This window comes from Syngnathus scovelli, chromosome 8 (assembly GCF_024217435.2).
Source record: "Syngnathus scovelli strain Florida chromosome 8, RoL_Ssco_1.2, whole genome shotgun sequence".
Taxonomy (NCBI): domain Eukaryota; kingdom Metazoa; phylum Chordata; class Actinopteri; order Syngnathiformes; family Syngnathidae; genus Syngnathus; species Syngnathus scovelli.
In genome coordinates, this window is record NC_090854.1 from 18,659,364 (window position 1) to 18,670,784 (window position 11,421).

Sequence of the window (11,421 nt, forward strand, 5' to 3'; positions counted from 1 at the left end):
GTGTCTCTTTTAGCTGCGTTTAGACGCGTGACAACATTTTAGACATCGACATTGTGCTCTGCGACGTACTTGGAGGCCCGGGGGGGGGGGGGGGGGGGGGGACGATAGTTCTTGGACACCGGAGGTGAATCGAAAGACACCACGTGAACTTGTGCAATCACAGACGGATGGATGGATGGATGGATGGATGGATGGATGGATGGATGGATGGATGGATGGATGGATGGATGGATGGATGCACGTGGGGCCGCCGTGCAGGCCAGCGGAAGGAGGCAGGCGAGACGTCAGGACGTCGGCCTTCAACACACGAACGCCAACCTGGAAACGATTTGATCGCAGCTGACACGCTCCACCACGTCGTTCCAGAGCAACGGCGCCCCCTGCTGGCCACGTGATGACGGGGCACGCGCGGACAGCAGTTAAGACATTTGTTTTAGCCTACAAGCCAATGATGTGTGGGGAAGACAACAATTTGCTTTTTCATGGGAAACCACCTTGCAAGGTCTTTGGGAGTCTTATTCTGAAGTTTCCTAAATTTCAAAGGCTTTTTGTCAAACGCATACAAGAATTTTGTATTTGTTTTTGCGCCCTTCATTCATTAACTTCATTCCTATGAAGTCTAAAAAAGTCAAGTCACCTGACGTGCCGCTTGCTCTTCTGTCGTTCCAACGCAACATCCCGAGCGTGCAAAGATGGCGAAAGGAATAGTTGAGAATATTTTGGCTTTATTTGTGTTCAACAGGGAAAATTGCGCACATCGGTAACAGCGTCTCTTAGTTTTAGCTCACAGAGTTAATAGCAACCACAGAGAAGTACATCCACGTTAAAAAAACAAACAAGGCAGAAGTCGGCCATAACAGAGTCCAGTGTGTCATCCGCGCACGCCTGCCTCGGTAGTGTTTGTGGCTCGCTCGCTCGCTCGCTCCCATCCCATCCCATCCGTCAGAGTTCGTCCTGAGGGGACAAAGTCTGCGTCACTCACGCCGGCAATGTACGCTGCTTGTTTATGTGTCACGCTAATTCTATGGGCTTTCTTACTCTATGTTAGCATCAAGCTAATATGTTATTTGCTGCACTCGAAATTGGTCACAACGCCTGAAAGCAGCGAGCAGGAGAACGCCGCCGCCGCCACTGCCGAGCGAACCCACCTTTCTGTTGTTGTGCCGGCGTGACGACGAGGCTCGCAGTCTCTGTCTGATGATGTCTGCTATTATCGTGGCGTCGCGGCTGTTGATGTTCTCACCATCGTGCGGCCGCTGTGGACACACGCCTCACGGTTCATGTGCCGCCTGCCTGCCCGCGCGCTCGCTCACCCGCTCGCTCCCATGCGTGCGTGCGTGTCCTCACCCTGTCGGTGTCCTGGCTCGGGTAGAAGCGTACCGTGGGGTAGGCGGTGATTCCGGCCGACTGACAGGTCTGATAATGAGCCTGGCAGTCAATCTTAGCGGCCCGGACTTCTCCTTTCAGGACCTGTCAATCACGCTGGCGATGAGAGCGCGCCCGCCTACTTTCGTTTGGGTGGATAAGAAGATGGGGCGAGCGGAGACTCACCCGAGCCAGAACCTCAAACTCGGGGGAGAAGTGCTTGCAGGGTCCGCACCACGGGGCGTAGAAGTCCACCACCCAGGGGTCGTGACCCTCCAGCAGCAGAGCGTCGAAGGAGCTCGGCGTCAGGTCCGACGACGCTCGGGGCAACGCGCTGGAAAGTGGCCCAAAGTGAACCGAGGGAGCTCTTTTGATTCTTGGAAGTTGTTTCTGCGCACCTACCTGAGCGCCCACCTTCGCAGCGTGTGCGCGTCTCTGTGATAGCCGCTGTAACTCCTGCACAAAAAGCAACACGTGATGGGGCGGGGCGGCGTGTGATGTGATGTCATGTGATGTGATGCGATGCGGCGGCCGAGGCGCATACGTGTGGCGATAGGCCGTCCTCCCGCCGCCGGAGTACAAGCGCAGTTCAGGGTACGAGCGCACGTTTTGACTTTGGCAAAAGGACTGGAAGCGCTGGCAGTCCACGGAACCCACCAGAATATGGCCCGATACCATCTGCAAAAACACACAGACTGAGCGGACGGAGCGTGCCTCGTGTCTTTCCGTCTGTGCGTGAACAGTACCCGTGCCATGCGTCTCCATTCGGGCAGCAGAGCCTGGCACGGACCGCACCAGGGTGCGGAAAAATCAATGGCCCAGATTTCACCCTGGCCTAAACCTAAAGGACAAAGTCGAGTGCAGAGGGGAAGACAACGGCAGGGAGTGAAGTAGGGAGAGACAAAACAAGCTGCACGGCACGGCACGGCACGGCACGGCACGGCACGGCACTCACCCGTCACTTTCTCGGCAAAGCCGGACGGATCGAGAACCACCACGGACGGGTCGACCAGGTCCTGCGGGCGTACAAACAAACAAACAGGCGAGGGTGGAGGCGCTCTCACGGGGACGGGGGTGGGGCTCGCACCTGGACAAACTCCAGGATGCCGTCGGCAGAGTGTCGTCCTTCGTAGCGGTGAACGGCCGAGCCGTTGAAGATGACGGTGGTGGGGTACGCACCGATGTTGTGCTGCCCACACAGATGGCGGATATTTAGTCAGTGGTTCGTATTTGGGCCGGGACCGTGTGCGGCCTCACCGCGGAGCAGAGGTCCCGGTGGACGGTGCAGTCCAAGGTGCCGAACTTGAGCCGTCCCACCAGCCGGATGGATGCTTTCCTCAACTCGGGAAGCAGAGCGCGACACGGCGGGCACCACTGTCGCAAAACAATCAAATACTGCTCAAAACAGCGGGCGGCGGGCGCAACGAGGCTCTCCCGGGACAAGGACTCACGGGGGCGAAGAAGTCCACCAGCCACGCCTGGCTGCCGCCGGACGGAAAGTTGTCGGGTCTCAGCGTGGTCACGTGAGCCCGCACGCTGTCCCGGGCAAAGGCCACCACGTTGTAGACGGCGTCCTTGCCTGCGGGCGGGGACAGACGCGGGCAGATGAGCGAGCGGTGGGCCGGGAGCCCCGTCCGTGCCAGGCGGACAAATGCACAGCGACTGACCGTGATGGATCTCAAAGTCGTGGACACCCAGGCCTTTGAAGACAGCCACGCAGGCTTGGTGGATGTACAAGGATCGGCACAGCTGCGGCTCAGCGAGGCAGTCCACCCGGCCCACCTGAACACACGAGCGAGCGAGCGAGGTGCTCAGATGCGAACGGTGGACGAGCGAGGCGGCCGGAAGGCGCAAGGCCGGCCACCTGGATGTGGTCGTCGCGCAGGAAGGCCCGCAGCTTCTTGTACTCGTCGGCGTCTCGCCCGCGCTCTCCAAACGTGAACGCGAGCAACCAGCGGTGGCGGGCCAGTTTGAGCTGAGGAAAGAAAGGGGGAGGGCGGGGTACAGGAAGTGACGTCGAGCGGCAGCTTTCGCGCAGGCAGGCAGGCAGGCAGGCAGGCAGGCAGGCAGGCAGGCAGGCAGGCAGGCAGGCAGGCAGGCAGGCAGGCAGGCAGGCAGGCAGGCAGCCACGCAGGCAGGCAGGCAGCCACGCAGGCAGGCAGGCAGGCAGGCAGGCAGCCACGCAGGCAGGCAGCCACGCAGGCAGGCACATACGGTATGTGTACTTACGTGGAAGCTGTCTGCCGTGAGCAGCTGCAAGTCGGGCAGGCGGCGCAGGACCTGAGTGTAGATCTCCCTGCTGTCCAGAGTGTCGAGCCACTGCAAGCGCAAAACACGCTCGGGTCGTCGCGTCCGGGCTAAGACCACGCTGAGGCCATGCTCACCAGCACGCCGCCTTCCTTATCCAAAGCGCTTCCCGGCAGGAAGAGGGCAGTCGCTCCGCCGGTGACCTGCCCACAGCGAGCGGATGCTTGTCAGCTTTTGTGGAGCTCATTTTGATCACGTGACAAAGATGATTTTCACCTGGAAACTCTGGCAAAGTTGCGGCTGAGCGCCACAGTCCATCCAGCCCACCCTCACCAGGCCGTCCTGCCCAAGCACACGTGGGCCTGTTGGTGCTTTTGGCCCTTTGTCTGGACGCGTGTGCGTGCGTGCGTGCGTGCGTGCGTGCGTGCGTGCGTGCGTGCGGCAACCCTCACCAGCATGGCGGCCAACTTCTGTCGCGTCCCGCGCTCCAGACAATCTGTCAACGCGGCAGAGGCGCCTGGTCAGCGCGGGCGAAGCTAGCGGCTAGCGCGTAGCGCACCGGTTACCTCCCGTGTCGGCGCAGAAGGTGACCAGCCAGCTCAGGCCGGCGGCGAAGGCGCTCTCCATCTCTCCGAACACGTTTCCTAGCGACGACAGCCGTGTGGCGGCGGCGGCCGTCAATGAACTGAGGGAAATGCCACGAGCAGCCGTTTGCTCACCTTGCTGCAGCTGCACGTCGCTAGTCTTGATGAAGCGCATGCTGAAGGTCACCAGATTGTCTTTGAGGCGCTCGCCGTGGAACTTCTCCGCTTTCTGAGCGATGAGAGAAGAAGGTCACGGGCGGTGGACAAGAGGACCGGCAAAGTCGAGAGAAGAGCGTAAATGAGCGGCCTACGTGTCCCGCCGTGAAGATGTAGAGGCTGGGGTAGCTGCCGATGCCTTGGCGCCGACACAAGCCGTGCTCGTCGCCGCAGTTGACCGCCCCGATGCGAATGGCGCCCTCCATCTCCTTGGCAAACTCCCGCCACTGACACAGGCACATATTGCATGATCACCCGTGCGTGCGTGCGTGCAAAGGGGCGGGACGCGGACATTACCGTGGGAGCGAGCTGGTGGCAGTGTGAACAACGTGGCGAGTAAAAGTTGATGAACCAGATCTCCCCGGAATTCACCGCCGCCTCTGAAACACACACACGCCCATGTGCAAGCAACAATTATGACAAGTCGGTTCCGTCTCCAACTAAGAATGATTTGAAGCGATTCTGTTTTTTTTTTTTTTTTTTTTGGAATGAATCAGTCAAAGTCAAATAAATGGGATCAAACCAAGGTGGGAGTCATGTCTGACTAACTACATTGCTTCTTACCAAAGTCGCCAGTGTCCAGCGTGATGATCTCCAGGTCGTCGTCGTAGATGCCTGACCAAAACAATTCAGGCTGGGTCACGACGGACGCTTTGACGGATGGCGCGGCGCCGACTCACCAAAGTCGTAGCGGTAGAAGTTCCAGCTCTCGTATCGCCCCCCTTGCGGCCGCTCCAGCCCCTTCTCGCCGTACTTGTCGTATTTCTCACGCAGGTCATCGTCCTTCAGGACCTCGTAGGCTCGGTTGATCTGCAGGAACTTGTCGTGGGCCTCCGCGTCTCCCTGCCCACACGTTCACTAAATGCTTTCAAGGAACCGCTCGGAATCCAAGCGCCAATTAAACACAATGGCAGAGAAACTCAAAACGCCCTTGGAATTGAAACGCAGCCTCATTTTGTGAAAAAGAAACTTCACTGTGGCAACTCTGCCTTGGCAGAAGCACTTGATCAAGAATGACCTTTAGGACCCTCCCTCCATTATTTGAGGAGCTTCTTTTCAAGAGCACTTGCAGTTTCTCCCAATGTTTAGTTCTCACCGGGTTCTTGTCGGGGTGCATGGTGAGCGCCAGTTTCTTGAAGGCCTGTCGGATCTGGCGCGTGTTGGCGTCCCTGCCCACCCCCAGCAGCTCGTAGTAGTCCCGGCCCGCCGCGTCGGTCCAGGCCGGCGGCAGGGCGGGGCCGAGGAGCAGCAGGGCCAGAAGGGCGGCGAAGACGGGACCGGGTCTGGGGGCCCGCGTCTTCGAGCATGAGCAATTGCCACGCGCGGGAGCGAGGACGCCGTTGTGCGGTGCTGACATCTTCGCTGCAATGGGACCCAACTTTTTCATTGACGCATTCCCAGGAAATAAAGACAATGATTGGCAGAGGTTGGCTGTCACTGATGTTGTTGATTCAATAGAAGGGATGGATGACATGAGCCCGGCCCGGCCCGGCCCGGCCCCTGTCAGGAAGCAATTCACTTTTGGTGTCTTTCTACATCTTTGACGTGTGTCTGGTCAACTGTTTGCCCAACTCCTTCCATCCAAGGATACAATAGAACGCATTCAGCGCCCATTTCATCGTTATCGAGCTACTCACTACTGTTGCCTTTCAAATGAGCAAGACTGGCCAAAGTGAGCTAACAAGTGAAAACATCCATCCATCCATCCATCCATCCATCCATCCATCCATCCATCCATCCATCCATCCATCCATCCATCCAGGATGCGCCCGCCACTTGGCGCTAACTAATTAGCTTGGCGGCTTGGTATTCCACCAATGCGTTTCGACGAAAGCCAAATCGATGGACGTCATTATACGTTACGTTTTGGCTGGGCGAGCTTACCTAAGGTGGAGCTTTATCGCCGCCGAGGTCTCCAACCTGGAAAAAGTCGCTCCTAAAGTTGGGAAGATCCTCCCGGTGGACGGACACACGGATCTCGCCGGGAGCAAGTTCACTGTAGCCACGCGCTTCATTTTCCGTTTAGAGTCTTTCAAAACAAAATAGAAGCAGTTTGCCGAGAGTCCAGACAATAAGCAGACCAATGTACGAGCGTTGAACATTTCTTCAATGACTGAACAAACGCGTTCCTTTTGGCTGCCAAATCTCATTTCGAGGCAAATACTACAATGGGTATAGTTTTACTTTGTTTCGACAGTCGACATTTTCCCGGTGACGCTCGACCCAAATTTGATTAAAAAAAGAAAATAAATAAATCATCGTAATATTTTCTCACAGAAAATATGATGACCCTCAATTTGATCTACGGACAAGTGAAAATTGACGCTGTTTTTTTTTTTCTTCACGCCGTTGAGTCGTTCTCGAGCTTTTGTAGTGAAACGTGGAAGTGCGGTGAGTGCATGAACGTAACGAAAGTTTGCAAATGGCAGTTTCTTCCGGCTGGAGCACGGGCAAAAAGTGTGCACACCGCGCCCGGCCGACCGACCGACACGCCTTCCAAACTCCGACCCATTAAGACTTGTTGCAATTTGGATTGAGGCTACTTTGTAGAAGACACTTGGGTGACAACGATCCGGCCCCGAAAGGCTCCTCACGTCTCGTCTCGCGCTTTGACGCGTTTTTACGTGCCGCTAGCTGCGTTAGCTCGGCGTTAGCCCGGCGTCACGTCACTTCCGCCATTTGAAATCCGCGGCCCCAAACAGCCCAAAGTTGACCAAGCCCTGATGGAGCTCCAAGGTAAGTCAACTTAGAACATTAATCAACAATTTGCGCACTCCTAACATTTCATTAGTCGGAGTTGGTTAGCTTTAAGGAGACACTGTGTATCATTTCAAAGAGCTCCCTGGCCCAGTGGGACGCTTTCATCAAAGTACTCAAAGATCAAGGATTGCAGACCTAGTTTTGCAGCGTGGAATCACTGTCACGCCTAAGCCACAAGCTAAGCGGAGCTGCAGTATCAGTGCAGATTAGCAGTATATTGATTGGCAAATTTGCTTCTGACGATCGACGTTTTGTCATGTGGGGCTCGCTTGTTTGGTCCCTCCCGGTCAGTAGCAATTAGGTTTTGGCCACGGTTAGCGCTCGCCAATTCCACCCCGGCGACAAATGAATGCGAGTGTGAATTGCACGCGTGCTCACAGTGGGATCGGAGCCCATGACTCTGGGCTCCCCGACGTCCCCCAAGGCCGCCCACGGCGCTCAGTTCCTGCCGGGTTTCCTGATGGGCGACCCGCCCACGCCCGCCAGTCCGCAGCCCCGCGCCTTCGGCGGGACCGCGTCTCTTCTGGAAAGCGCCGTCCTCAAAGGTGTGTGTGGGTGTGTGTGTGTGTGTGTACCACAAACACAATGAGAGGCTGAGCGTGTGTGCGTGTGGCGCAGGAGGGTCCAGCCCGCAGCCGGTGGTCCCCACCCCCAAGGACAAGAGCGGCGCCCCGCCCGTGCGCAGCATCCACGATGGGCCGGTTACCGTGGCAACGCCCCTCCGCACGCCCCACAGACAGGTTGGCGGGCGACGAAGCAGCGCGCGCTTCCCTCCGCTCGCCATGGCGCTGCGTACCTAACCGCCGTGTGCAGTCTTTCCCCAGCATGTCGTCTCCGCCATCAGCACGCCAGGTGTCCACTCCAGGTACGTCGTCGTCGGGCCACGCTGTCGCCTGAGCGATGATGTCGCCTGAGCGATGTCGACCGCGCGATGATGTCGCCCGCGCGATGACGTCACCCGAGCGATGACATCACCCGCGCCTTTCCAGGGCTGCCGACGTCGCTGTGCCTGTCCCCCGCTCAGGTGGATCCTTTCTACAGTCAGGGAGAAGCGCTGTCCTCTGAGGACCTTCTGGACCAGACCTGGGTCACCGTCTTTGGGTCTGCCAATATCGTATTCTTCTCAGAGGAAACTTGCTCCTATTTTCCCACTCCAATTTTGTGTGTGTCCCATCAGTTTCCCGCCAGCTTCGGCCTCCTACATCTTGCTGCAGTTTGCTCAGTATGGAAACATCCTCAAGCACGTTGTAAGATGCACACACGCGCACGCACGTGGTGTAGCCTGTGCTCATCATCATAATTATGTGCGTGCGTGCGTGCAGATGGCCTCTCCCGGCAACTGGATGCATCTTCAGTACCAGTCGAGACTTCAGGCTCGTAAAGCCTTGTCCAAAGACGGCAAAGTCTTTGGGGACGCCATCATGGTGGGCGTCAAGCCCTGCATCGACAAGGTCGGTCGGCACAGCCATCCCTCCCTCCCTCCTTCCCAGAACCGCCCTCCCGCTTCGGACGCACCTTTCCTCGTCCAGCTCGGAGATATTTGGGAAACCGTTTTTTGCTTTGCCCCACTGAGCCACAAAACAAAAGCACTCGGTCCATTGATAAGAGATGCGTCGCAAATTGGAAAGGCTCATTCTTATGACTCGGATAGAACGCGGCTTGTGTCCTTTCACGTTCTGGAGCCGATGTACATGGCTTCCGCTCACGTGACCTTCTGCGTGTTGTGTTTCGGGTGCCAGAGTGTGATGGACAGCGGCGAGGCAGCCGCCTCCCCTCTGGCCGCCTCCGCCCTCCCTTGCACTCCACGCTCGGCCATCAGACCGCTTAGTGCCACCTACAGGAACTCCCCCAGCGATTACCAGGTGAACTGTGTGTGCGTATTTCAATGCACGTGTGCTAATGCAATTTGTGTAACTAACCGAGTGTGTGTGTGTGTGTAGGTGGTGACTGACAGACACACACCCAGAAAGGACGACAGCTTTGTGTCTAAGGCCATGGAGTATATGTTTGGATGGTGATGTCATCACTAGATGGATGTGTGCGTGTGTCACTTTTAGTGTCATTTTGTTAATGTTTCAATAAAGTTTGTACATGAGCTAATGCCGCAAGAGTGTTTGTTTGATGGCCACCAGAGGGTGCTGTTGACCGGTACATTTCAACATAAACCCGTTCTCCAAACTCTCTTCATTTACGAAAACGTCCCATATCTACGACCTTCTATTTCAGCTAACTACATGGCTTGGCATGAGTCGGACATTTAAAAGGCAAAAAAACACGCTCGAAATAAATGAAACATGGCACGTATACAAACAGAAAACGTACTTGGTAGAAGATCCAAAGTTCCAGAAATAATGTCCCAAAGGCAGATCACGAAAGGATGGCTATTGTTTACAAGTAGCTCGCTTTTGTTATCGCGTGAATTCAACTCTTCAACTTGCAAACAAACACTTGGCTCGTCTGCACAACAAGTGTGCATGTCAATTTTGAAGTATCGCATGGCTGCTGGTCTTTGAGCTCTGTCTGCGTGATTGGCTATTACAGCGAAAGATGTTCCGGCTACGTCACGTCCGGCGCGGCGTCACGTGACACACGACGTTTAAGTTTTTGGGGGGGTTGTTTACACGACGTTTAAGTGTGACTGTGTCACCGTGGCAACGCCTCTGTTCACAGCAGCAACGGAAGCGCTCCTCTGCATCGGACGTGTGGGAGCTTCCCCTGACAGACAGGAAGTGGTTCGGGCCGGGCTCTGATTGGATGTCAGCAATTTGACGCTTGACCCCAAACAGGAAGTGGCGACCTCTGACATCCTGACATGCTTCCCTCCCGTGGCCTTGAGTTTTTATCGCCATGGAAACGTTTTGCATCCTTCGCACACACAGACAACGCAGGCGCGCACACGCGCACACACACACGTGAACAAAGCAACTGTGTGTGTGTGTGTGATAAAGTTGATGACTGTTGGAGCGAAGACTGCTCGGCACTGGCGTGTGCATTGCTGGCAGTTTGTGTTGGTTGCGGAATCAAGAGTTTTTTATTCGTAGACGTGACGATTTGGTGTCAGTCTGCTGCTGCCGCTTGTTAGCGTGGCACTGTGTGCTATGATCACGCTGATGCTAGTTCTTGAACTGAGGTTGCGAGTAGTCCGAGCCTGCTGGTTGTTAGCCGGAACGTATTAGGCTAGTACTTAGTTTGAGGATGTTCTGTTTTGTTTTGTTTTGTTTTTAGCCCGGGAAATGTAAGCTGCTTACTTGCTTGCTCCAGTTAGCCTGGTGATGCTAGTTGTGACGTGAACTAGTCAACAGGTTGAGGATGTCAGTTGCTGACCAAATGTTGCTAGTCGTCCTCAGCGTGCGTTAGCATGTGCATTAGCATGTGCGTATCGCATCCAGTATGCAAAGTATGCGTTCTGGTTAGCGTCAAGCTAGCAAATGTTGTGACATGTTGCTATCTACAAGAAGTCATCATGACTTCTTTTATGATGTGCTCTGAGGGCGGTGTGTGCGTGTGTGTGTGTGTGCGCGCGTGTATGTGCATATGTTGAAACGGCCTAATGTTTTTGTCAAAAATAAAATCGGCTTTTTCCGCTGATCGGCAAAGGCAGGAGTGAAATTTGCCAAAAGATCAACGTCAACTGCGTTTGCATGCCTTCAAATTTAACGAGTGTAAAACACAAGCACCAGAAGGCGCGACAACTGCTCATGGTGGCCAACCAGAAGGCAGATGAAAGTCAGTCAGCAAAAGAAACGGATGCATGCGCTCAACGGACCGTTACAAGCAGCGTGTGCGCGTGCGCGCGTGCGTGTTTATAGAGAGCGAGATAGATAAGCAAGTCGCAAGCTCAGAGAGATAAAATTCAAGATGAGAAGCCCCTCCCAGCACACACGCACAAACCCCTACCTTCCTTTCACACTCAACACACACATTTTCACATGGACACACACACACACACACACACACACACATCAGTGGTCTGCATCTGATCAGACTAATCAGTGGTCAATAGATGTGAAAAGAGCAGGCACACAGCAGCTCGTACCTATTGGGATTCCTCAGATAAAACACACGCGCGCACACACACACACACACAGACACACACTCATGCGGTGGTAGTCAGATGATGCTGTTGGAGGTACTGGATGTGCTGGGGGGGGGCTGGGCCTGTTGAGGAGGCCGTGCTACGGCAACTGCAATTGGACAAACCGCACAAAACTCTCAAAGTATTGCCAGTAATAACCGTTTTCTCTCGTCT

General features: G+C 55.5%; 2 protein-coding genes across 4 annotated transcripts; one reads left to right on the top strand and one right to left on the bottom strand.

Annotated features, from left to right (window-relative positions):
• Positions 1-705: 705 nt before the first annotated feature.
• dnajc10 (DnaJ (Hsp40) homolog, subfamily C, member 10) lies at positions 706-9,649 on the bottom strand. 3 transcript variants are annotated; one of them, XM_049728317.1, is made up of 26 exons: positions 9,495-9,649; positions 6,297-6,441; positions 5,509-5,774; positions 5,093-5,255; positions 4,977-5,027; positions 4,710-4,792; positions 4,508-4,639; positions 4,332-4,425; positions 4,179-4,256; positions 4,065-4,129; positions 3,889-3,954; positions 3,750-3,815; positions 3,595-3,684; positions 3,230-3,340; positions 3,033-3,147; positions 2,817-2,944; positions 2,623-2,739; positions 2,453-2,554; positions 2,321-2,381; positions 2,112-2,206; positions 1,910-2,043; positions 1,768-1,821; positions 1,552-1,699; positions 1,348-1,470; positions 1,149-1,256; positions 706-954 (listed from the first exon to the last, which is right to left on the bottom strand). In XM_049728317.1, exons 3-26 carry the CDS (start codon positions 5,767-5,769, stop codon positions 943-945), a joined length of 2,457 nt encoding a protein of 818 aa, XP_049584274.1. In that variant the 5' UTR covers positions 5,770-5,774; positions 6,297-6,441; positions 9,495-9,649; the 3' UTR covers positions 706-942. The 3 variants fall into 3 exon arrangements, with proteins under 3 accessions (XP_049584274.1, XP_068507644.1, XP_049584272.1); XM_068651543.1 differs by having other exon boundaries at positions 4,065-4,108; positions 5,509-5,912; XM_049728315.1 differs by having other exon boundaries at positions 5,509-5,912.
• On the top strand, positions 6,998-9,267 carry nup35 (nucleoporin 35). The gene is made up of 9 exons (XM_049728366.1): positions 6,998-7,148; positions 7,553-7,717; positions 7,791-7,912; positions 7,986-8,037; positions 8,162-8,273; positions 8,350-8,419; positions 8,495-8,623; positions 8,912-9,034; positions 9,113-9,267. Exons 1-9 carry the CDS (start codon positions 7,136-7,138, stop codon positions 9,188-9,190), a joined length of 864 nt encoding a protein of 287 aa, XP_049584323.1. The 5' UTR covers positions 6,998-7,135; the 3' UTR covers positions 9,191-9,267.
• Positions 9,650-11,421: the final 1,772 nt, after the last annotated feature.

Bases quoted from the DNA above. Each gene is read 5' to 3' on its own strand.
- dnajc10 (XM_049728315.1), bottom strand. From the start codon at position 5,886: ATGTCATCCATCCCTTCTATTGAATCAACAACATCAGTGACAGCCAAC. The intron at 4,426-4,507 runs GTAGGCCGCTCA...CTCATCGCTCAG, and splicing joins ACATCTTCACGGCGGGACAC to AAAGCGGAGAAGTTCCACGG. The intron at 2,207-2,320 runs GTGAGTGCCGTG...TTTGTCCTTTAG, and splicing joins CTTTGCCGAGAAAGTGACGG to GTTTAGGCCAGGGTGAAATC.
- nup35 (XM_049728366.1), top strand. The intron at 7,913-7,985 runs GTTGGCGGGCGA...CGCCGTGTGCAG, and splicing joins TCCGCACGCCCCACAGACAG to TCTTTCCCCAGCATGTCGTC. The intron at 8,038-8,161 runs GTACGTCGTCGT...GCGCCTTTCCAG, and splicing joins ACGCCAGGTGTCCACTCCAG to GGCTGCCGACGTCGCTGTGC.